The 22,847-nt window shown below is 36.0% G+C and overlaps 1 protein-coding gene across 1 annotated transcript in view; it reads right to left on the reverse strand.

The window, feature by feature from the left end:
* TOPAZ1 (testis and ovary specific TOPAZ 1) overlaps positions 1-22,847 on the reverse strand; it is a 101,001-nt gene that overhangs the window by 69,723 nt on the left and 8,431 nt on the right. The window contains exons 3-5 of the mRNA XM_047100321.1: positions 17,500-17,561; positions 16,678-16,805; positions 1,752-1,816 (exon numbers count right to left, since the gene is read on the reverse strand). Of these exons, the coding sequence (XP_046956277.1) occupies positions 1,752-1,816; positions 16,678-16,805; positions 17,500-17,561 (255 nt within the window). The remainder of the gene's footprint in view (positions 1-1,751; positions 1,817-16,677; positions 16,806-17,499; positions 17,562-22,847) is intronic.

Below are 22,847 nucleotides of genomic sequence, written 5' to 3' on the forward strand. Positions count from 1 at the left end.
CATTTGCAACTACGTGGATGGAACTGGGGAGTATTATGCTAAGTGAAATTAGTCAGAGAAAGACAAAAATCATATGACTTCACTCATATGAGGACTTTAAGAGACAAAACCGATGAACATAAGGGAAGGGAAACAAAAATAATATAAAAACAGGGAGGGGGACAAAACAGAAGAGACTCATAAATATGGAAAACAAACTGAGGGTTACTAGAGGGGTTGTGGGAGGGGGGATGGGCTAAATGGGTAAGGGGCACTAAGGAATCTACCTGAAATCATTGTTGCACTATATGCTAACTAATTTGGATGTAAATTTTTAAAAATAAAAAATTAAATTAAATTAAATTAAAATAAAATTAAACCCCCTCCCCCCCCCCAAAAAAAAAGAGTTTTCTGGAGTTTCACTTACCTAGAAAAAGAAATAACTTAAGCAAGGGGGAGAGGAGGAAGTATCTCAAAGCTGACTAACAGACAACTAATAGATAAGGAAATCAGTTTTTTGGAGAAAGATCTCTCAGACAATATATTTTATCTTAAAAACAATTCTAACAAGCTTTTTCAGCTGGGGTTCCCTGGACCAGTGGAGAGTAAAAATAGAAAAGGGTCCCACACTTACAACAGTTGAAACTTACTAGCATTGACGGGGCTTAAAAATTACACAGAAAATAAAGATACTTCTCTTTCCAACTTGGGACATAATTAATATGTGCATTCAATAATAATAACCTCCCTCAAAACAAAAGCAATAACATACAATAAACAAATAAGAATTATGGAATTTTACAGATGGAAGAGATGATCTAATAAAACTCTTTTTGTTTTTGATTGGATGACTGAAGCCAAGGGTAATGTAGTGACTTCAATGTCAACATTCCTGGTCATTATGGTAGATCCAAAATCATGATAAAACTCTGCAGGCTGCAATGACACTATTCAGTTTGTAAGCAAAATGCTTTCAATAGAATAAAAAAGTTAAATTGTCATTTTTTTCCTTTAAAAATTTTCAAATGGTCATGAATCGTACTGGGTTTCTGTGCCAATCTAATTCTTACCTAGCTTTTCCTTAATACAATGGTTCTCAAACTTGAGCACATCTTAGGACTAGCTAAGGGGCGCTGTTGAAACACAGACTGATGGGCTCCATCTCCAGAGTTTCTGATTTAGCGAATCAGGGATGGGACCAAATAATTTGCATTTCTGACTCATTCCCAGATGCTGCTGCCACTACAAGAATCACACTTTGAAAACTACGTCTTAACATAAAAAGACTTGAAACATTTGTCACCTGATTTGAGTGTACCTTGCCTCAACAGCAAAATGGGAGTGCACGATGGTCAGGTGATCTCCAAGGTATCTTCCAACTCTAAGTTTTGTATTTGCATATATTCAGTGAGTGTACTGTAACTTGCAGTACTCATGACCACAACCATGTCAGATACCTGCAAACTGCAATATTCATCTGATTTCAGCTGCTTTTACCTTCACAAATGTCATGTACACATTCTTTTTTCTTTTATCACTACTCTTTACTCCTTCCTTGAAAAATATTTTAATGGCTCAAAAATCTTTGTGACAGCTTTAAGGTAACTTACAGTATCACTGACATCTGTGGGTACCTGATACACCAATTTAATAATACCCGTATATGGCTTACGGCATAGTGGCCCAAGTACATAAAGCAGAGAATGAAAAACACACTCAAAATACAAATTATTTGACTATTTTAAAGTTACATAATTAAAAATGTTACAGACCTTTTGCAAACTTCAAAAATATTTTCTTTTTCTTCTTTAATAGTCACCTCTTCTGAAAATCTATGCTATAAGGAGATTATGGTTAAAAAGTATAAGTGAGTATCTCTGTATTCCATATTAAGCTGAGGCTTACCAGACATATTAGAATTTATTAGATGTTAATTAAACCACCACCTGATGGCCAACCAAAAACACAACTCTGTATTATTTAAAATAATGAATATTGACTTAAAAATTCCACTGTTGCTTAAGAAAAAAACTAATAGAAATAATATATTTTCTCAGCTTTTGACATCACTTTTAATTATACAGGCTGTCATTTAAAGTTATTATGAACAATTAAAGTTACATTTGTTTTCTTTCAGATAAAAAGCTTCAAATGATTTTTATTTTCAGATGGTATTTATGAACATAAATTTATTTTTCTCATTAGAAGTATCTATATGGGGTGCCTGGGTGGCTCAGTCGGTTAAGCATCGGACTTCAGCTCAGGTCATGATCTCGTGGTTCATGAGTTCAAGCCCTGTGTCAGGCTCTGTGCTGACAATTTGGAGCCTGGAGCCTGCTTTCAATTCTCTGTCTCCCTCTCTCTCTCTTCCCCCGCTGCTCGCACTCTGTCTCTCTTAAAAATAAATTTTAAAAAAATTAAAAAAGGAAGTATTTGTATGTATTTTATATATCACTATACTTAAAACATTTCACATTAGTGTTCTGGAATTGTGACTTTCCAATTATAAGAAAGTTCTAAATGCTTAATATTAAACTTTTGAAAAAACAGGCAAGCACCAAGAAAACAAACCTCCAAATCACCTATCATTTGAGCAGAGATAACCATTTAATATCTTACTTTATATCTTTCAAGTCTTTTCAATTTAAAAAAATTATTTTTTAATTATTAAACATTTTCCAGTCTTATTGAGAATTAATTGATACATATTATGGTATAAGTTTAAAGCATACAGCATGATGGTTGGGTTTATATATATCGTCAGATCATTACAACTGGTTCAGCTAACATCCATCTTTTCACAGAGATACAGCAAAAAGAAGAAAACAAGAAAAAAATTTTCTCCTTGTGATGAGAACTCTGAAAATGTACTCTCTTAGCAACTATTCTTTTTTAAAGTACATAATCACACATTACATAATGATACACACGGCATATACTATTGTTACAAAGAAAATTAGAAAAATCAAGTGAGAAACATAAAACATCAACAAATACAAAAATATACTATGTTCCTGAATGAGATTAAAAAAAATTTTTTTAAGTGTTTATTTATTTTTGACAGAGAGACAGACAGAGTGCGAGCTAAGGAGGGCAGAGAGAGGGAGACACAGAATCCGAAGCAGGCTCCAGGATCGGAGCTGTCAGCAGAGCCTGATGCAGGGCTCAAACCCACCAGCAGTGAGATCATGACCAGAGCTGAAGTCCGACATTCAACCAACTGAGCCACCCAGGGGCCCCCTGAATGAGATTATTAAATGTAAAGATGTTAGTTCTCCCTAAATTAATTCATACACTTTAAAAACTACTTTACGTGTGAGTTTAAAGAACTCTTAGGAAAATATAAGAACAGCCAAAAAATATTTTAGATTTATAATACATTTCAGAATCTTTCAAAGTAAGTGTTCCTTGTTTTATTTTTATTTTGCTTGCCATTTTTATTTTTCAAATAACTGACAATATGGTATCAGTAAAAGGACCTGGGCAATCAATGAAACAAAAAAGAAGGAATAGTTCCATACATAAAAATTTGAAAAATTTAAAGATAGCATTTGAAATTTGTGAAAAAATGATTCAATAAATGGAAGTAGAACAACAGTCTAGCTAACTGGATAGAAAATAAGTTTGGTACCAACTCACCATATGTCAAAATACTTTTTAGGTTCATTAAAGATTTAAATACAAAAAATATCAGAAATAGCAAAAACAAAATAGAGGTATAATTTGGAGGGTGGAGAAAGACTAACCATGATACCAGAAGCAGAAACCATAAATTATGATACCAACAGGTGTGAATATAAACATGTTAGATATTTGCTTATGCTGGAGAATACAGAGCACACAAAAGCCATTTGTCAAAAAAAATTTTTTAAAGGTTACATTGTTTCTACCTTCTTTCTCCTAAGATAAATTTTAGATTCAGATAAAAAATTCAAACATAATAAAAAACAACAGAAAAAAACACCAGGAGGAAATACAGAAGAAAAATTTTAAATCTTGAAATGGGGAAGAGCTTCATTAGAATACCCATTGCTCATCACAAGAAGTGCCCTCCTTAATACCCATCACCCACTTAGCCCATTCCCCTGCCCACCTCCCCTCCAGTAACCCTCAGTTTGTTCTCTACAGCTAAAGTCTATTTTATGGTTTGCCTTTCTCTCTTTTCCCTCCTCCCCCCAGCCAGGTTCCTTTGTTTTGTTTCTTAAATTCCACATGAGTGAAATCATATGGTATTTGTCCTTCTATGATGGACTTACTTTGTTTAGCCTATTACTCTAGAGCTCCATCCATGTCATTTCAAATGGTAAGATTTCATTCTTTTTATGGCTGAGTAATATTCCATTGTATATATACACAACTTCCTTATCCATTCATCAGTCAATGGACATTTGGGTTCTTTCTATAATTTGGGTATTGCTGATAATGCTGCTATAAACATTGGAGTGCATGCATCCCTACAAATCAGTATTTTTGTACCCTCTGGGTAAATACCTAGCAGTAAAATTGCTGGATCATAGTGTAGTTCTATTTTTAACGTTTTGAGGAACCTTCATACTGTTTTCCAGAGTGGCTGCACCAGTTTGCATTTCCACCAACAGCGTAAGAGGGTTCCCCTTTCTCTGAATCCTCGCCAACATCTGTTGTTCCTTGAGTTGTTAATTTTAGCCATTCTGACAGGTGTGAAGTGATATCTCATTTGTATTTCCCTGATGATGAGTGATGTAAGAATATATTTAATACATGAAAAGTTCCTACAACTAAAAAAATCAAAATCTCAGAAGAAAAATGGGCAAAGAACATAAAAAGGAAGTTCATAAAAAATGTAAATGGCCTTTAAATATACTAAAAGATGCCTAACTAGTCTCATAAGAGGAAAGCAAATTAAAACTAAAAGTCATTTGTAAAAATAGACAGATGGGACAAAATTTTAATACTGAGTTGGTTAGTGTGTGGGGAGAAAACTGGCATTCTTACCCAATGTTGCTGAATGTATAAATCACAGTCATCTTTATGTAGGCCAATCTGACAATTCTACTTCTAAGAATTAATCCAAAAATGCTTGCACATATACAAAATGCCTTATGTTCAAGGGTACATAATGCAGCAATATTTAAATTGCAAAAAATGGGAACAAAGCAAGTGTCCACCAACAGTGGAAGTTGTTGAATAGAGTATATCCATACAGTGGATAATTATACAATTAGAAAAACAGGGCATAATACATACATTGAAAAGAAACAATCTCCATTATATATTTAGTTTAAAAAGCAAGATAAAGAATGGTATGCTACCGTTTGTATAAAAAGAATAAACAATACATCCACTTTGAGAAATGGCAGAGTATGTCTTATTGGGATAATCCTCTTGCAGTTAACAATTCTAAACCCTAGATAAAATATAAAAAAAATCACTGGAAAGATATGAAAAGCAGGCAGAATCTGGAGCGAAGTCTACACTTGGAAAGAAGGAATAGTACTGACCAGCTCTTCTGCTTTCATGGTTTTATTCCTGAAGGCAGGCCCTAGTTGGAATCACCTGGGAAGGCCAAGAACTTGCCTTGCTGAAACAATGCACTGGAAGGCTAAATTTAGGACATAGTCAGAAACTGGGAAATAAGGATGAGAATCCAGGAAAGGAGAGAACCTAAGACAGGAAACCCTGAAATCTGGCTATACACTTGGTGCAAATCTCTCGCTGATCCTTGAACTGTATCTCTCTAAGGTTAGACTCCAAACAGCCCAGCTAAGGTTACAAGAACCGAAAAAATATTTAAACTAACTGCTACTGTGGAAGAGTAATCTGGAGGCTGAACTCACCTAAGTTAAAACCTAAACATACAATTACCATACAACCCAGCAAATACAGACTTGGGCATTGATCCCAGAGAAACTAAAAATCAGATTCACCAAAAACCTGCACACAAATGTTTATAGCAGCTTTATTTGAAATAGCCCAAAACTGGAGACAAGACAGTTGTCCTTCAATGAGTGAACGGCTTTTAAATAAATGGGAGTAACCCACCCCACGGAATACTGCTAAGCAATCAACATGAATGAACTACTGATACATGCAACAAACTTGATGACTATCCAGAGCGTTATGCTGGGCGAAAAAAACCCCAATCCGCAGTGGCTACGTACTATATCTAATTCCATTTAGGTAATACACTTAAAAAAATTTTTTAATGTTTATTTTTGAGAGTGAGCGAGCATGAGTGGGGGAGGGGCAGAGAGAGAGAGAGAGAGAGAGGGAGGGAGACACGGAACCCGAAGCAGGCTCCAGGCTCTGAGCTGTCAGCACAGAGCTCGACACGGGGCTCAAATCCACGAACCATGAGATCGTGACCCGAGCTGAAGTCGGACGCTTAACCGACTGAGCCACCCAGGCGTCCCTGTAACATCTTGAAATGATAAAATTATAACAATGAAGAACAGATTAGCAGTTGTCAAGGGTTAAGGAGAGGTTAGGGGGAGGCAGGGAGAAAGCAGGCATGGTTATAAAAGGGTAACATAAGGGATCCTTGTGGTGATGGAAGTGTTTTGTATCTCTGACTGTATTATAGTGTCAATATTCTGGTTGTGGTATTATACTAAAGCTTTGCAGTGTTACCATTGGGGGAAACTGGGTAAAGAGTACATGAGATTTCTGTTATTTCTTGCCACTACTGTGGTGAATCTGTAACTATTTCCAAGTTAAAAGAAATGTGGGATCCTGCTAAGGCAGTATTTATGGATATGTTTATAGCACTAAATTGTCTCAGAAAATAAGTTTTAAATCAGTGACCCCAGTTGTAACCTTAAGAAACTACAAAAAGAGGGGTGCCTGGGTGGCTCAGTTGGTTAAGCCTCTGACTTAAGCTCAGGTCACGATTTCACGGTTTGTGAGTTCGAGCCCCGTGTCAGGCTCTGTGCTGACAGCTCAGAGCCTGGAGCCTGCTTCGGATTCTGTGCCTCCCTCTCTCTCTGCTCCACCCCCAGCTTGCACTCTGATACTCTGTCTCTCAAAAATGAATAAACATTAAAAAAATTAAAAAAAAAAAAAGAAACTACAAAATGAATGGCAGATTAAATCCAAAGTAAGCAGAAAAAAGGAGAAAGTAATGATCAGCAGAAATCAGTAAAATAGAAAACAACAGAGCAACAGAGAAAAAAAATTAATAAAACCAAAGCTGGTTCTTTTCGAATAGTAACAAAATTGATAATCTTCTAGTCAACCTCCAGCAAATCTACATCTATTTCAAAATACCAAAATTACAGACATGGAAAACAGATTAATGGTTGGCTAAGGTTAGGAATGTTAGAGGTAGGGAGAAAAGTGTAACCAAGGAATAACATAAGGGAGATATTTACAGTGATAGAATAATTCTTTACCTTGATTGCAGTGGTGGCTAAAAGAGTCTGCCCATTTAATAAAATACAGAGAGGTATATATACTATACATTTAATATCAGATTCCTGCTTCTGATACTGCATTTAAAGACGCAATCGCAGGAAAAAACCAGGTGGAGGATACACAGGTCCTCTCTATACTACTTTTGCAACTTCCTGTGAATCTACAATTATTTCAAAATAAAAAAATTTTAAAACGGTATACTAGCATTTTAGCTATATGGGGTTCAAAACTAGAATTAAGTAATTCCTATCATGGTTAAATTTAAAAATTGTTACATACACAAGACAAAATAAAAGGTCACTGGAAAAGACAGAATATACATATAGTTATTCCATGAATATTTATCCCGTATTATATAAATATATACAAAATATCAGTAAGGAAGCATTTATAAAAATTCACAGAAAACTATGTAAAAGGAGAAAAGTAGTAGGCCATACATATGTCCTAAAGTCAATCTATTTATCCCCTCAAATTCCTAAAATGTAAAGTGAGAGAGAGACAAAGTTTAATTCCCAAATTTGGGGGCCAGATATCTTAAAAAAAAATTTTTTTTTAACATTTATTTATTTGTGAGAGACAGAGAAAGAGCAAGAGTGGGGGTGGGGCAGAGAGAGAGGTAGACACAAAATCCGAAGCAGGCTCCAGGCTCTGAGCTGTCAGCACAGGGCTCGATGTGGGGTTCGAACTCATGAACCGTGAGATCATGACCTGAGCCGAAGTCGGACACTCAACCAACTGAGCCACCCAGGCAGCCCGGAGGCCAGATATCTTAAAGACAAATATTACTGTTTGGTCATGATTATTTTCTAGAGTTGGTACTTTGAAGCTTACCATAATATTAGAAGAATAAATGTATCATCCCCTTTTCTTAAACAAAACCAAAAATCTTACTATACTAGGAAGCAACTAAACAATTCTGTGGATTATTTTAAAAGAATTAATGCCAAAAATAGTCTACATCTTGAAAATATTTACAGTGTTAAGAATTCAGTGACTTCTGGCAAACATCTCCTAAAATCTATCCTTACAGGAACAAATGGATTAAGTCTTTTCCTCAGCTTTAACTAGAACAAACTAGTTTTTGTTGTTATTTTGTCTTAACATTCATTTATTTTTGAGAGACAGAGACAGAGCACAAGTTGGGGAAGGGCAAAGAGAGAAGGAGACACAGAATCTGAGGCAGGCTCCAGGTTCTGGGCTGTCAGCAGAGTCTGACACGGGGCTCAAACCCACGAACCGCAAGATCATGACCTGAGCCAAAGTCCTATGCTTAACCAACTGAGCCAGCCAGGCGCCCGTTTGTTTGTTTTTAATGCTTCAGAGCAAGGGCTGGCAAGCTACAGCCTGCCTGTTTTTGTAAAGATTTACTTGAATATAGCAACTGCTATTTGTTTATATATTGTCTATGGCTTCTTTCATGTTATGACGGCAGAGTTGCAACAGCAACTATAGGGCCCACAAAGCCATACAGGAATTTTACCATCTAGCCCTTTGAAAAAAACTTTGCCAACCCTTGCTATATACTATAAGTCAAGGGACTCTGCTGTGAGACCTTGGACAAGATACAGACTCAAAATCTGTTTCTTCATCTATTAAAAAGAATAATAGCACATGCCCCATGTGCAGCAAATGAGTAACTCAGCAAGTCAGGGTTGTCGATACTGTGTACATTGAAGGTATGGTCCTTGATCTACTCCTTGGAGGGAACTTTTAAGCCCTTGGAATGTGCTGCCTTTGGTAATGTGTTTTTGCTTGCTTGGGGGTCTGGGACCAGACAGTGTATACCAATAGTGTAATTCATGGTAGGGGCTTTGGGCCACTCTAGACAGTCTAAACTAACAATTTGATTTATGGTGGGGGCCTCAGGTCATCTGGTATCCAGCCTGACCTCTGGAGGGTATGGAGAGACTGAGTGATCGAGGTCAGCCACACAGGCAGTCAGACATGCCAATGTGACTGACCCCCAAAAAGACTGACCAGGGCTCAAGCAAATTTCTTTGGCTAGCATTCCTCTCTGTGTTGCTATGCATCATTGCTGGGAGAAGCAAGCAGTGTCTACATGGCTCTACTGAGAAAGGACAGCTGGAAACCTGTGCCTGGTTTCTCTTGGACTCTGCCCTATGTGACTCTTGTTTGTGGATTTTAATGTACACTCTTTCACTGTAATAAAATGTAATCTCAAGTATTAACAGCTTTGCTGACCTCTGTAAGTTCTAGCAAATCACCAAATCTGAGGGTGGTCTGGGGGGCTCCTGAGCAGCATCTCATTATATTATGTGGATAAAATGTGATAACCCATACTAGGCATTTAACAGTGGCTGGCTGGCATTATGATAAAGGCTGAGTACATACTGGCTGTTATCATCAAACCATTAAACAAGTACTTTGTAAGATTCTTTGTGTTATAAGACTCTTATAGCACTTAAAGACTTTTCAAATGGAGTTCATATTCAATATGTATTCAACAATTATTTGTGTTATTACTCTGTATCAGCCACTGCTCTAGGTGCTAGAGATTTAGTAGTAAGCAAAATGGACAAAAATCCTTGCTTTCATGGAGCTTCACTCTAGCAGGAAGAGATAAACATAAAAAAGTAAATGTGTAGAATGTTAAACCATAATAAATATAAGAAAGGGGAATATGAAATGTTGAGAGAAAGGAGAACATCTGAAGTTTCAGGTTGAATGGCCAGGAAAGTTATCTCTGAGAACACGAAACCTGAGTAAAGATGTGAAGGAAGTATGAGAACCAGCTGTACTATTTTTAGGAGAACATCCCAGGCAGACAAAATAGCGAGAGCAAAGGCCCTGAAGTAGGAGAAAGCCTACTATGTTTTAAGAACAGCAAGGAGGCTAGTGTGGTCAGGGTGAAATGGATATGGATAGGAGTATAAGAGATCAGAGAGATAACAAGGTGGGGAAGGAGTACAGGAGACAGATACAGGGCACTACAGGTCACAGTAAGGACTTTGGCTTTGAATCTGAATGTCATTAGAAACTAATGGAGAGTCTGAAAATAATGACATGATCTAACTAATGCTGTGTCGAGAATAAACCACAAGAGAACAAAATTAGAAGCAGGAGATCTACTAGAAGGTGACTGTAATAAATCAGGCAAGAGATGACCCTCACTTGGGTCTGTGTGGTATTGGTGAGGGGTGATGAAAAGTGGACAGTTTCTAGACATCTGATGGTAAAGCCTGCAGGTTTTCCTTGCAGTCTGGGTATGGACTGAGAGAAAAAGAAAGGAAATCCAAGGTTTTGAGTCCGAACAATTATAAAGGATGGAGTTGCCATTAACAGAGAAGGAGAAGATTATAGGAGGAACTAGTTTGTGGTAGAGGAGGGGATATATAACAGAAGTTCATTTTTTAAAAAATTTAAAAAATTCTTTCTTAATTTTTTATTGAGATATAGCTGACATACAATATTACATTAATTTCAGGTGTACAACGTAACGCTTTGGCATTTGTACACATTACAAAATGATCACAACTGATCTAATTACCATCTGTCACCATACAGAGTGAATACAATATTAACTATATTCCCTATGCTGTAGATTGTACCCCCTTATTTTGTAACTGAAAGTTTGTACCTTTTGACCACCCTTCACCCATTTTGCCCCACCACAACCCCCCCTCCTGTCTGGCAACAACCAATCTGTTCTCTATATCTTTGCGTCTGGGTTTTATTGTGGTTGTCGTTTTGATTCCAAATAGTGAAATCATAAAGTATTTATTTTTCTTTGCCTGACTTACTTTACTTAGCGTAATACTGGTAAATAATACTGCAATGAACACAGGAGTGCATGTATCTTTTTGAATTAATATTTTTGGTTTTTTTGGATACCCTGTAGTGGAACTGCTAGATTGTATGGTAGTTCTATTTTTAGTTTTATTTAGGAACTGCCATACTTTTTTTCCATAGTGGTTATACCAAATTACACTCTTACCAACAGTATACAAAAGTTTTCTCTGTATCTTTTTCTCCATATCCTCACCAGCATTTGTTATTCCTTGTCTTTTGAATAACAACCATTCAGACAGATGTTAAGGTGATATCTCACTGTGGTTTTGATTTACATTTCCATGATCATGAGTGATGTTGAGTACCTTTTCATGTGTCTGTTCACCAACTGGATGTCTTCTTTTGGAAAATGCCCATTTAGGTCTTCTGCCCATTTTTAAATCAGATTGTTTGTTTTTCTTTGTTATTGAGTTGTAGGAGTTCTTCACATATTTTGGACATTAACCCCTTATCTGATATATGACTTACAAATGTCTCTTCCTGTTGAGTTGCCTTTGCATTTTGTTGTTTGGTAGTTTCCTTCTCTGTGCAGAAGCTTTTCTGTTTCGTGTGGTCCCATTTGTTTGGTTTTGCTTTGTTTCCCTTGCCTTTGGAGTCAGATGCAAAAAAACTTTGCTAAGATTTATGTCAAGGAGATTACTGCTTATGTTTCCTTCTAGGCTTTATGGTTTCAGGTCTTAAAGTCAAGTCTTTAATCCATTTTGAGTTAATTTTTGTATATGGTGCAAAATAGTAATCCGTATTCATTCTTTTGCATGTAGCTGGCCAGTTTTTCCAAAACTATTTACTGAAGAGACTGTCCTTCCCCCACTGTATGTCCTTACTTCCTTTATCGTAAATTAATTGACCATATATACTTGGGTCTATTTCCGGGCTGTCTATTCTGTTCCACTAATCTATGCGTGTTTTTATGCTAACACCATACTGTTTTGATTACTATAGGTTTATGGTATAGTTTGAAATCAGGGAGTGTGATACCTCTGGCTTTGTTCCTTTTTAAGACTACTTTGGCTATTCAAGGTCTTTTGTGGTTCCATACACATTTTAGAAGTATTTTTTCTTGTTCTGTGGAAAATGCCATTGGAATTTTGATAGGGATTGCATCAAATCTGTACATTGCTTCGGGTGGTATGGTCATTTTACCAATATTAATTCTTCCAATCCATGGGCACAGAATATCTTTCCATTTATTTGTGTCTTTAATTTCTTTCATCAATGTCTTATAGTTTTTTAAATTTTTTCAAATGTTTATCTTTGAAAGAGAGAGGGATAGACAGAACACGAGTGCAGAGGGGCAGAGAGAGAAAGAGAGAGAGAGGGAGAGAAAATCCAAAGCAGGCTCCAGGCTCTGAGCCATCAGCATAGACCCCGACACAGGGCTTGAACTCATGAACCATGAGATCATGACCTAAGCCGAAGTTGGATGCTTGACCAACTGAGCCACTCAGGCACCCCAATGTCTTACAGTTTTCAGTGTAACCTATAGTTTTTGGTTAAATTTATTCATAGGTATTTTACTCTTTTTGATGTGCCCATAAATGGGATTTTTTGGATTTCTTTTGTTAATAGCTATTATTATACAGAAACACAACAGATTTTTGAATATTAACTTTGTGTCCTGAAACTTTACTGAATCCATTTATTAGTTCTAACAGCTTTAGTGGTGGAGTCTTGAGGGTTTTCTATATATAATATCACGTCACCAGCAAATAGTGATGGTTTTACTTCTTCCTTTCCAATCTGGATATCTTTTATTTCTTTTTCTTGCCTAACTGTCCTTGTTAGGACTTCCAATGCTATGTCGAATAAAAGTAGGGACAGTGGGAATCCTTGTCTTGTTCTTGATCTCAGTGGAAAAGCTTTTAACCTTTCACTGTTGCATATGACATTAGCTGTGGGTTTGTCATATACAGTCTTGATTATGTTGAGGTACATTCTCTATCCACTTTGTTGAGTTTTTATCATCAATGGATGTTGAATTTTATCAAATGCTTTTCTGTACCTACTGAGATGATCATACATTTTTATCTTTCATTTTGTTAATGTGGCATATGACATTGATTTGATTTGTGGATGTTGAATAATCCTTGTATCTGTGGAGTAAATCCCACTTGATCATGGTGCACAATCCTTTTCACGTACTGTCGAATTCCTAAGGTTGAATTTGATTTTGTTGAAGGTTTCTGCACCTGTGTTTATTAGGGATCTTGGCCTGTAATTTTCGTTTTTTTGTGGTATCTGTGTCTGGTTTTAGTATCAGGCCTTGTAAAGTGAGTTTGGAACTGTTTCCTCCTCTTCAGTTATTGGAAAAAGTTTGTGAAGGAGGGTAGGTGTTAAATCTTTGAATGTCTGATAGAATTCACCAATGAAGTCCAGTGGTCCTGGACTTTAATTTTTGGGAGGTTTCTGATTGCTGATTCAATCTCCTTACTAGTAATTATAACCAGATTTTCTATTTCTTCATAATTCACTCTTGGAAAATTGTAACTTTCTAGGAATTTATCTATTTCTTCTAGGTTGTCCAAGTTTTTGGTCTATAATTCATAATTCATAGTGAACTATAGTTCCTAGTATTTCTGTGGTATCAGTTATAACTTCTTTTTCACTTCTGATTTTATTTGAGTCTTGTTTTTGTTGTTGTTGTTTCTAAGTCTGGCCAAAAGTCTTGTCAATTTTATCTTTTCAAAGAACCAGCTCTTGGGTTCCACTGATCTTTTCTACTGTCTTTTTATTCTCTATTTCATTTATTCCATTCTGATCTTTATTATTTCCTTCCTCCTACTAACTTTTGGCTTTATTCTTTTTCTAGTTCTTTCTGATGTACCATTAAATTGAGATTTCTCCTGTTTCTGGAGGTAGGCCTGCATGCTATCAACCTCCCTTTCAGAACTGCTTTTACTTCATCCTGTAGATTTTTGTATGCCATATTTCCGTTTTCAGTGTGTCTAGGTATTTTTTTCTCTTTTGATTTATTCTATGATTCAACAATTGTTCAGTAGCATGTTGTTTATTCTCCACATATTTGTGATTTTTCTGATTTTCCTCTTGTAATTTATTTCTAGTTTCATACAATAGTGGTATGCTAAATATGCTTGATATGCTTGATGAGATTTAAACCTTCTTGCATTTACTGAGACTTGCTTTGTGACCTAACACCTTATCTATTCTAGACAATATTCTGTGTGAACCTGAGAGGAATTTATATTCTGCTGCTTTTGGATGGAATGTTCCATATATATCTATTAAGTCCATCTGGTCTAAAATGTCATTTAAGGTTTATGTTTCCTTACTGATTTTTAGTTGTTTTTTTTTTTTTTAATTAAAAGGATATTTTTAAATATTTATTTCTCAGAGAGAGAGAGAGAGAGAGAGAGAGAGAGAGAGAGTGCAGGAGTGGAGGGGGGGAACAGAGAGAGGGAGATACAGAATCCGAAGCAGGCTCCAGGCTTTGAGCTGTCAGCACAGAGCCCAATGTGGGGCTTGAACCCACAAACTGCGAGATCATGACCTGAGTGGAAGTCGGCTGTTTAACCAACTGAGCCACTCAGGTGCCCCTGATTTTCAGTTTTGATGACTGATGTAAGTAAGATGTTAAAGTCCTCTACTATTATTGTATAGTATATACAATTATATTATATACTTTGACGCTCTTATGTTGGGTGCATACATATTTATAAATGTTATATTTTCTTGCTGGATTGACTACTTTATCATTATGTACTGCATCTCTTTGTCTTTAATTACACTCTCTTTTTTACAGTCTATTTTGTTTGATATAAGTATAGCTGCACCAGCTTTTTGTTTCCATTTGCACTGAACATCTTTTTCCTTCCCTTTACTTTCAGCCTGCGTGTGTTCCTACAGCTGAAATGAGTCTGGTAGGCTGTATATAGATGTTTTAGGAATTCAGTTTGAACATGTTAAGTTTTATATGTCTAATTGGACATCCAAGTGGAAAAATCCAGTAGACAACTAGACATAAAGGTCTGCAGTTCAGAAAGTTCAGGCTGCAGTTATAAATTTGAGCGTCTTAGCACACAGATGGCATTTAATTCAATGAGGTTGCATGAGACCATTTAAAGAGCAAATCTACATAGGAAAGAAGAACACGTCATGGTCTAGGCTCTAGGTCATTCTAATATGCAGAGGTCAGGGAGATTAGGAGACACCAGCAACATTAGTTGGGAAGTTGCAGACAGAAAGGCAAAAAGTAAACCAGGCAAGTATGTTTACCCTGAAAGTCAGGGTTTCAAGGAAAGTGTGATCAACTGTGACAAATAATGATGATAGGTTAAGTAAGATTAAGACTGAGAAAATGTTCATTGGATTCGGCAACAAGGAGGTCAACCAGAGAGTTAAAGGATAATTCTGGTTGCAGTAAAGGCAAATATCTTTGGAATGGGTTCAAGAGAACTGGAGGAGAGAAACTAGAAATAGTGGGTATAGATATGCCTTTTGAGAAATAGGGTGACAGCTGGAAAAAAAAATGGGACTATGTAAAGGTTTTTGTTCTGTTTGAAAATGGGAGAACAGCATATTTATATATTGATGAGAATAATCCAACAATAAAAGAAGAATTACTGCAGTAATATTTTGAGAGAGAGAAGAGATGGACTTTAGCACATAAGTGGAAGGAATATCCTTGGCTAAATCACCTATTGTAATTGAAGAGAAGCTGGAGTTTGGGGAGCAGATGCAGGTTAAGTGGCTAATGCTTTGGTAGGGAATCAGGATGTTCTTTTCCAGTTACTTCAATTTTCTTGGAAAGTAGGAAACTAGGTTGTTAGCCATGAGGATGAAAGAGGAGGAATAATGAGAAAAAAGAAAGTATGAAATAGTTGCCTAGGAAGTCAAATGAATTATGCAAAAGGTCAGGACAATCATACACATTTTCTGGCAGAAAACAAGAACAAACTTTATATCCAAACTTTTCCCCATACCATATGCCAGTGGTATGTTCCGCCATCACTCCAATATGCCTTCTGGATCTGTGGTTAAATAACTGCTGTGTGCATTCATAGCCCTTGAGCACTAGGATATTCTTAAATTTTAAAGATCAAGTGATATTCAGAACTTTGTGTTTAATGAGGCAGAAAAATAAGTAATAATTTAGAGACTTATGTAGGTTTGAGACCAACTTCAGGACACTAAAAAAAACAAACAGAAAAACTAAATAATAATTAAACACCTTATTTTCCCAGACATGTGAAACTTGTAAATAGTGTGCTTATGTAAAGCATCAAACAATATATCCTTAGGAGCAGAATGATGCAATTCTTTTCCTCAATAAAAAGGCGTTACACTTGTCACCTGACCACACTGTTATGATGAATTTCTGTATTATAATTATTTAGACCAAGAAATAAGAAAATGCAGAAGATTCCCACAGTACCTTTTCATCCAAGTCTGAACTACTGACAGCATTGTTAAGATGAAATTCTGCATTACCACTGTTTAGACCAGGAAATAAGAAAATGCAAGAGTCTCTTGTACCTTTTCATCCAAGTCTGAACTTTTTATGTGTTCACTGAAGTCTTCCAGATTTTCACTTTCAGAGGTCTCATTAGTAATTTCCCCTAGGGAAATGTTTTCACCTTTGGAATCATGTTTTATCTCATTTGCTGAAAAGAAAGAACATTCAACTGTAGAAACTTCAAACAGTGAAATAACTAAGTTATTCAAAGATTGTTCTAAAAATGAGTTAGAATTCAGACTCTTTTAAAGTCCAATGTGACAAACATGAAGTAGTTTTCAGCAAACTATACAATTATTCCTCCTTCTTTCAAAATAACTCCATTATATTAGATATAAAAAGAATGGCACTAAGACAAACTGAGATATATCAAGATAAATTTAAGAATGTTTCTTGATTACATCCAGTTATTTTAAATATGTTTTTAAAACTTTAAAGTACAATTAACTTTCAAAATATTTCCTGTGAAGACCCAGGTATTCAAACTTATGATTAACTGTAAATTACAAAAAATTATAAAAAGGATTCAGATTTAAAATGTAATAAAGTTTAAATACATACTTCCATTTAAAAATAATGCCACAAAATTTCTAAGGTCAATGATCCTCTCTTTTGTAGATAAAGCTGAACAAAGTTGCTTACTAAATAATCAAATGGAAAATCTCTCAATCTCATCTGTCAACCAAGCAATAAAACTGAGGAAAACTGACAAACTATAAAACATGTTTTAACAAACTCTAGAATGAGAAGCTTCCTATTTTAATGAATTCATTTTGGCTAGGCCTGAATAGAGACACAAAATGATACTTCAATATACATATTTTGAAAACGTCAAATTTTACCTGCTGACAAGGAAGCACAGACCTCTGACTTCATCAATCCTGAATCCGGTACAGGAAGTTCTCTATTATAAAGCAAACAGAGCTTGAACATTATAAAGGATTCTACACAGATCCACTTCTCTAAACATTATATATTACCAGCTTTAGTAGCTGGTGAGGATCAGCTCAAGTTCTCCAAGGACAGAGTATTACACTGGAGGTTCAGAAACCCAGCACACCCAAGTAGATTCCTCATTTGTTTCTTTTAATCACACACATAAGCCACAACTGTTAGGGAGTGCTGCCATTCAAACTGCTACTCAGGGAGAACCCGATGACAGTTCTAACAGTTCTAAACTATTACACCCATACTAGAAGATGTTTAACTTCTACTCTGAAGTTTATGTATGTACAGCTTACTGACAATGTAAAAAGGAAGACAGTTTGACAGCTGTTTGAATCTTTTTTTGTAGTCTCTAAAGACCACATATGGTCTAAAGGTTAAGGGTATAGAGATCAGAGTTAGATCAACCTAGGTTCAAATATCGTTCTGCCGCTTAACTGTGTCAACTATGGCAACATTATTTCTTTCAGTCTTACCATATCTGTAAAATGGGAATATCACCTATCCATGAAGTTATTGTGAGGATTAAATGAAGTGTTTTTAAAACCAATAGCATAGACTCAACAAATGAAAACTACATTTATATGAGTGACAAATGGCTAAACATTTCTCCATTTTTAAATATTTAGAAATATATAAAAGAATAAAATATAATAAACGCCCATAATCCCACCACTTTTTTCATTTAATAAATTCGTTTTATTAAACCTAGCCTACAGCTCTACAACCGCTCACTGGTTCAAGATTACTTCCTACTCAAGAAAGAGAAAAACTAGACAAAGTATTTTATACATCATTCTTTAAAGTCTTTGGAAAACAGGAAGTATTTGCTCCCTGACATAAGACCTAAAACAACTGGAAACATATAGTTTAAAGAATGGAAAAAATAATAATATGAACAGAAGGCTCATACAATTTGACATCATGAGCAGAACACATCCCCAATCCTGCCCATTCATATCTGAGAACGGTCATGTCCTTCTCTGAAATAAGAAAGAAATCAGGTATCATTCTTAACTCCTACCTATGATTAATCAATCAGATTAATCAACCTTCACTTCCTAAATCTCTCCCAAATCCACATCCACTTCTGTTTGAAGTCATCACGTCCTTTGGCCTCATTATTACAATAGCTCCCCGCCACACCAGAGCTACAATGATTTTTAAAATGTAAATCTGGTCTATTTAAAAGTCCTTTGGTGAATCCCTATATGCTGTTAGGATAAAGTTCAAACTCACCATGACTTCCAGTTTATCTAGGGTGGTCTGTTTAGTCCTGTTGTCTTGGCTTAAATTATTAAAAGCTCCTCACTTCACTCTCAAAAGTTTTGCAGTTCAGAAGACAGATTCTATGGTCATCCTATTTGTAAAGGATGTAATGTAATGACTGAGCTTTCTGCACATTTTGTAGCTTTATTTCTTGCCATATGAACCCTAAGCCATGGAACATTATCTCTGTTTCTCAGTTGTGGCATACCTTTCCCTGTGGGCCTTTATACAGGCTATTACTCCTATAACAAAATTCTATTTACTTTTCTTCACCAACTGGCTAATTCTTGGTAATTCCTTTAGTGTTCATCTTAAATACCATTTTGAAAGGAAGTCCTTAACATCTCACACTTCTATTATAGTTTACTGTACTTGCTTAAATATCTGCCTCTCTTGGTGGATCAAAAGCTTAGGGAGGACAAGGCCCAGACGTGTCTTGTTGCCCTCCATATATACTCAGCACCTGACATCTTCGTAGCCAGGCACCACAGGGAGACCCAAATGAAGATGCCTCTCTTCTGTCTAGGAACTCCCAGTATATGGGAGGCTCACATACAAGCAGACGTAATACACTGAGATAAGTGCCAAGAAAACTGCTAGAACAAATTCCTAGAGTACCATCTCAGATGAGACTTGAAGGATAGCTGAATAAAAAGAAAGGGACTTGCAGATAAAGTAACATAATGCAAAAGGACTCAAGTACATGACATACTGTAGAAACCACGAGCTGCTTGCTGTGCATATCTGTTATTACCCTTTCCCCCCTCTCCCCCCGCCCCCCAAAACCATATTTGTCAAAGAGAGAATGGATGCAATCCACTAAAGAGCCTTAAAAAGACATGCCAAGCAATTTAGACTCTATCCTCAGGTGGGCAGAAAGCCACTGAAGCAATGTAAGCAGTCACTGGCAGATCAATTTCTATTACAGACTATCACTACGGAGGAGGATAAACAGAGAGTTCAGGGAGAATTAGCCAGGAGCTCATTACAATAATCTAGGAGAAAGATGAATAAGATAGCAGCAGTGAGAAATGAGAGGAAGGAAAAACTGTGAGAGATTCAAGTAATAGCATGAATACGATTGAATACGATTAAGTGACTCAATAAATACACAAGAACTGAAGGATGTTTTTGCAGTTTCTAATTATCCTGAAAGTTACATTCTCACATAGGTATAGCTCCAGACACATAGGAGGTTATATCTGCAAACAAAACAAAAACCATAAACAGGCTCTAATATAGCAAGTATACTGCTTTAATTTCAATTTCAAAGTACCATATTAAAATAGTATTTTTAATATTGCTGGTATAGCTTATAAACATGAGAAACTTTTTACTATGAATAAGTAGCTCACAGGAAGGTAAAATTGTACATGCTGCTCTTGTTAGAAGTAATTTAATTTTGTTTTGAAGATGAGAAACACAAAGAAATTAAATTCATCTAAACTAAAAAAAATAATAAAGCAACACTGTAATGCACATAAATATTTTACAGTTTTGTACTGCTGTAATGAAAAGGTACAGCTCTCCCTTGATGGAGTGGGAAGGTTCAAAAATGAAGGGGAGGATGAGGAAAGGAGAGAAACGAACAGACTTGAGTGAAGCTATAGAAGTACAGAGAAGCAAAAGAGATTTGAGCAACAAGGAGAGGGAAGGAGAGGGGAGTAAAAGAGGTTTCTGAAGAACGACACGGGTTACATCAAGTTTATCCTCCAACCACAGCATTTTGTAAGGGAGTGATGAAGTTTAATGGGTTCCACCCAGGACTTGTTTTTTTTTTTTTTTTTTATAAAACAAAATTTAATACAAAATATGATACTACATCTCTTATAGTAGGGAAAATATTGTTTTTATAAATCTGTTTCACACACTCACAAGTATGTACTGGATTGTAATGCAAAATGTACCTTTGCTATGGGTAACTGACAAAAAGTTGAGCAGGACTGCTCTAGAATTATTACTACCAGAACAAGTCTGAAAACTATGCCCAAGAAAAATTCAAAATGTTATTGCTTTCTTCTAAGATGTTAACTAGCTGACTTGAGGTCAGTGTTCACTTATTTACACATTCACATACTGTTTCTAAATAGGGCTGCTACAAATTTACTGAGGCAATTATTCTGTAGATAGCAGTGGCCAAAAGCAGAGAAATATTATAGTATCCAATTCATTGGGACAGAGGTTGCCTGGCCTGATGCCCTGGTGTGAGGTGCTAGGTCTCTTGCTACTACAAATGAGTATTCCATAAAGTACAATATCATATATTCTGGCAAAGACAAAAAAAACAATGGTTTATGTGACCCAAAAGAGAAAAAAGTAAAAATAAGAATGACACTTCTTCAAACTGCCCCACCGCCACTTTAGAGAGGAAATGACGGAGAAAAGAGATCAAAAGTAGATTAATGTTCTGTGGCAACCTGTAGAGTAATCAAATTAAAGTCTTACAAATAACCAAAATGGCCCTGTTCTAGCAGGCTGTTTTGGGCTGAGGAGCAAACTTCAGAGCAAGCTACCCTGGGTTCAGATCCAGGCCTTACTAACTTACTAGCTGTGTGTCCTTTGGAAAATTAAACACTTTGATTCAATTTTAAGGAGGGCTAGTTTTGGGGAAACTGAACAGACATTTTTCCTAAGAAGACTCAGAGATGGCCAATGAACACATGAAAAGATGCTCAATACCACTAATCATCAGAAAGATGCAAATCAAAATCACTTCATACCTGTCAGAATGGCTAAAATAAGTAACACAAGAAATAACAAGTGTTAGTGAGGATGTAGAGAAAAAGGAACGCTTGTACAATGTTGGTGCAACCACTGCGGAAGATAGTATGGAGGTTCCTCAAAAAATTAAAAATAGAAGTACATTATGACTCAATAATTGTACTACTGAAAGAAAATGAAAATACCAATATATGCACCTCTATGTTTACTGTAGCATTACTTACATTAGCCAAGATAAGGAAGCACCCTAAGTGTCCATCGATAGATGAACGGATAAAGATGTAGTGTATACACACAGGAATATTACATAGCACTAAAAAAAAAAAAAAAAAAAAAGGAAGAGGTCATACTATTTGCAACAACATGGATGGACCTACAGGGTATTATGCTAAATGAAATCAGTCAGACTGAGGAAGACAAATACTATATGATTTCACTCATATGTGGAATCTAAAAAACAAATGAATAAACAAAAAGCAGAATGAAACCTATAAAGAATGAACTGATGATTGCTACAGGGAAGGGAGGTATGGGAATGGAAAAAGTGGGTTAAGGAGAATAGGAGATACAGGATTCTAGTTATGGAGTGAAAAATTCATGGGAAGAAAAGGCACAGCAAAGGAAATATAGTCAATGATATTGTAATACTATTGTAAGGTGACAGACGCTAGTTAAACTTGTGGTGAGCATAGCATAAGGTACAGAGATAGTGAGTCACTACACTGTATACCTGAAACTAATACAACATTGTATGTCAACTGGACTTAAAAAAGAATTAAAATAAAAAGGGCCAGTTTCAACCTCAGAATTATTCTACTAAATAAAATAATGTAAGTGATGTATCTAGCACAGGGCAGACACCAAATATCAGTTCTGATAATTCAGTGTAAAATTTTGCACTATAGAGTGTCTCAGATATTCAGTGGAAAGGCAGAATGGAGCAAGGTAAGCTTCCTAAAAGGCTACAGAATCTAAATATACAGGGAGAGAAAGAATGTCTTCTGAATCATCTGAACAACCTTGGTGTCAGGCATTTTTCCCTCTAGAAGTTTGTGTTTATTATTACCAGCTCCAGAAGGTACAATGCTCTTTATGGATTTAAATCCAATTTGCAAAGGTGGTGTATCTGGTCCTCATTGATCACCAGCATTAGTCCTGTCCTGGTGACTTCAATTTCTGAGGCTCAACTTTCCAACCATCTTAATCTGGCATCACCCTATTTATCCAGTTTTATTTCCCAGTACTCATCAACATC

This window comes from Lynx rufus, unplaced genomic scaffold (assembly GCF_022079265.1).
Source record: "Lynx rufus isolate CCGP_SWC_20201006 ecotype Redwood Valley unplaced genomic scaffold, mLynRuf1.p SCAF_5, whole genome shotgun sequence".
Taxonomy (NCBI): Eukaryota; Metazoa; Chordata; class Mammalia; order Carnivora; family Felidae; genus Lynx; species Lynx rufus.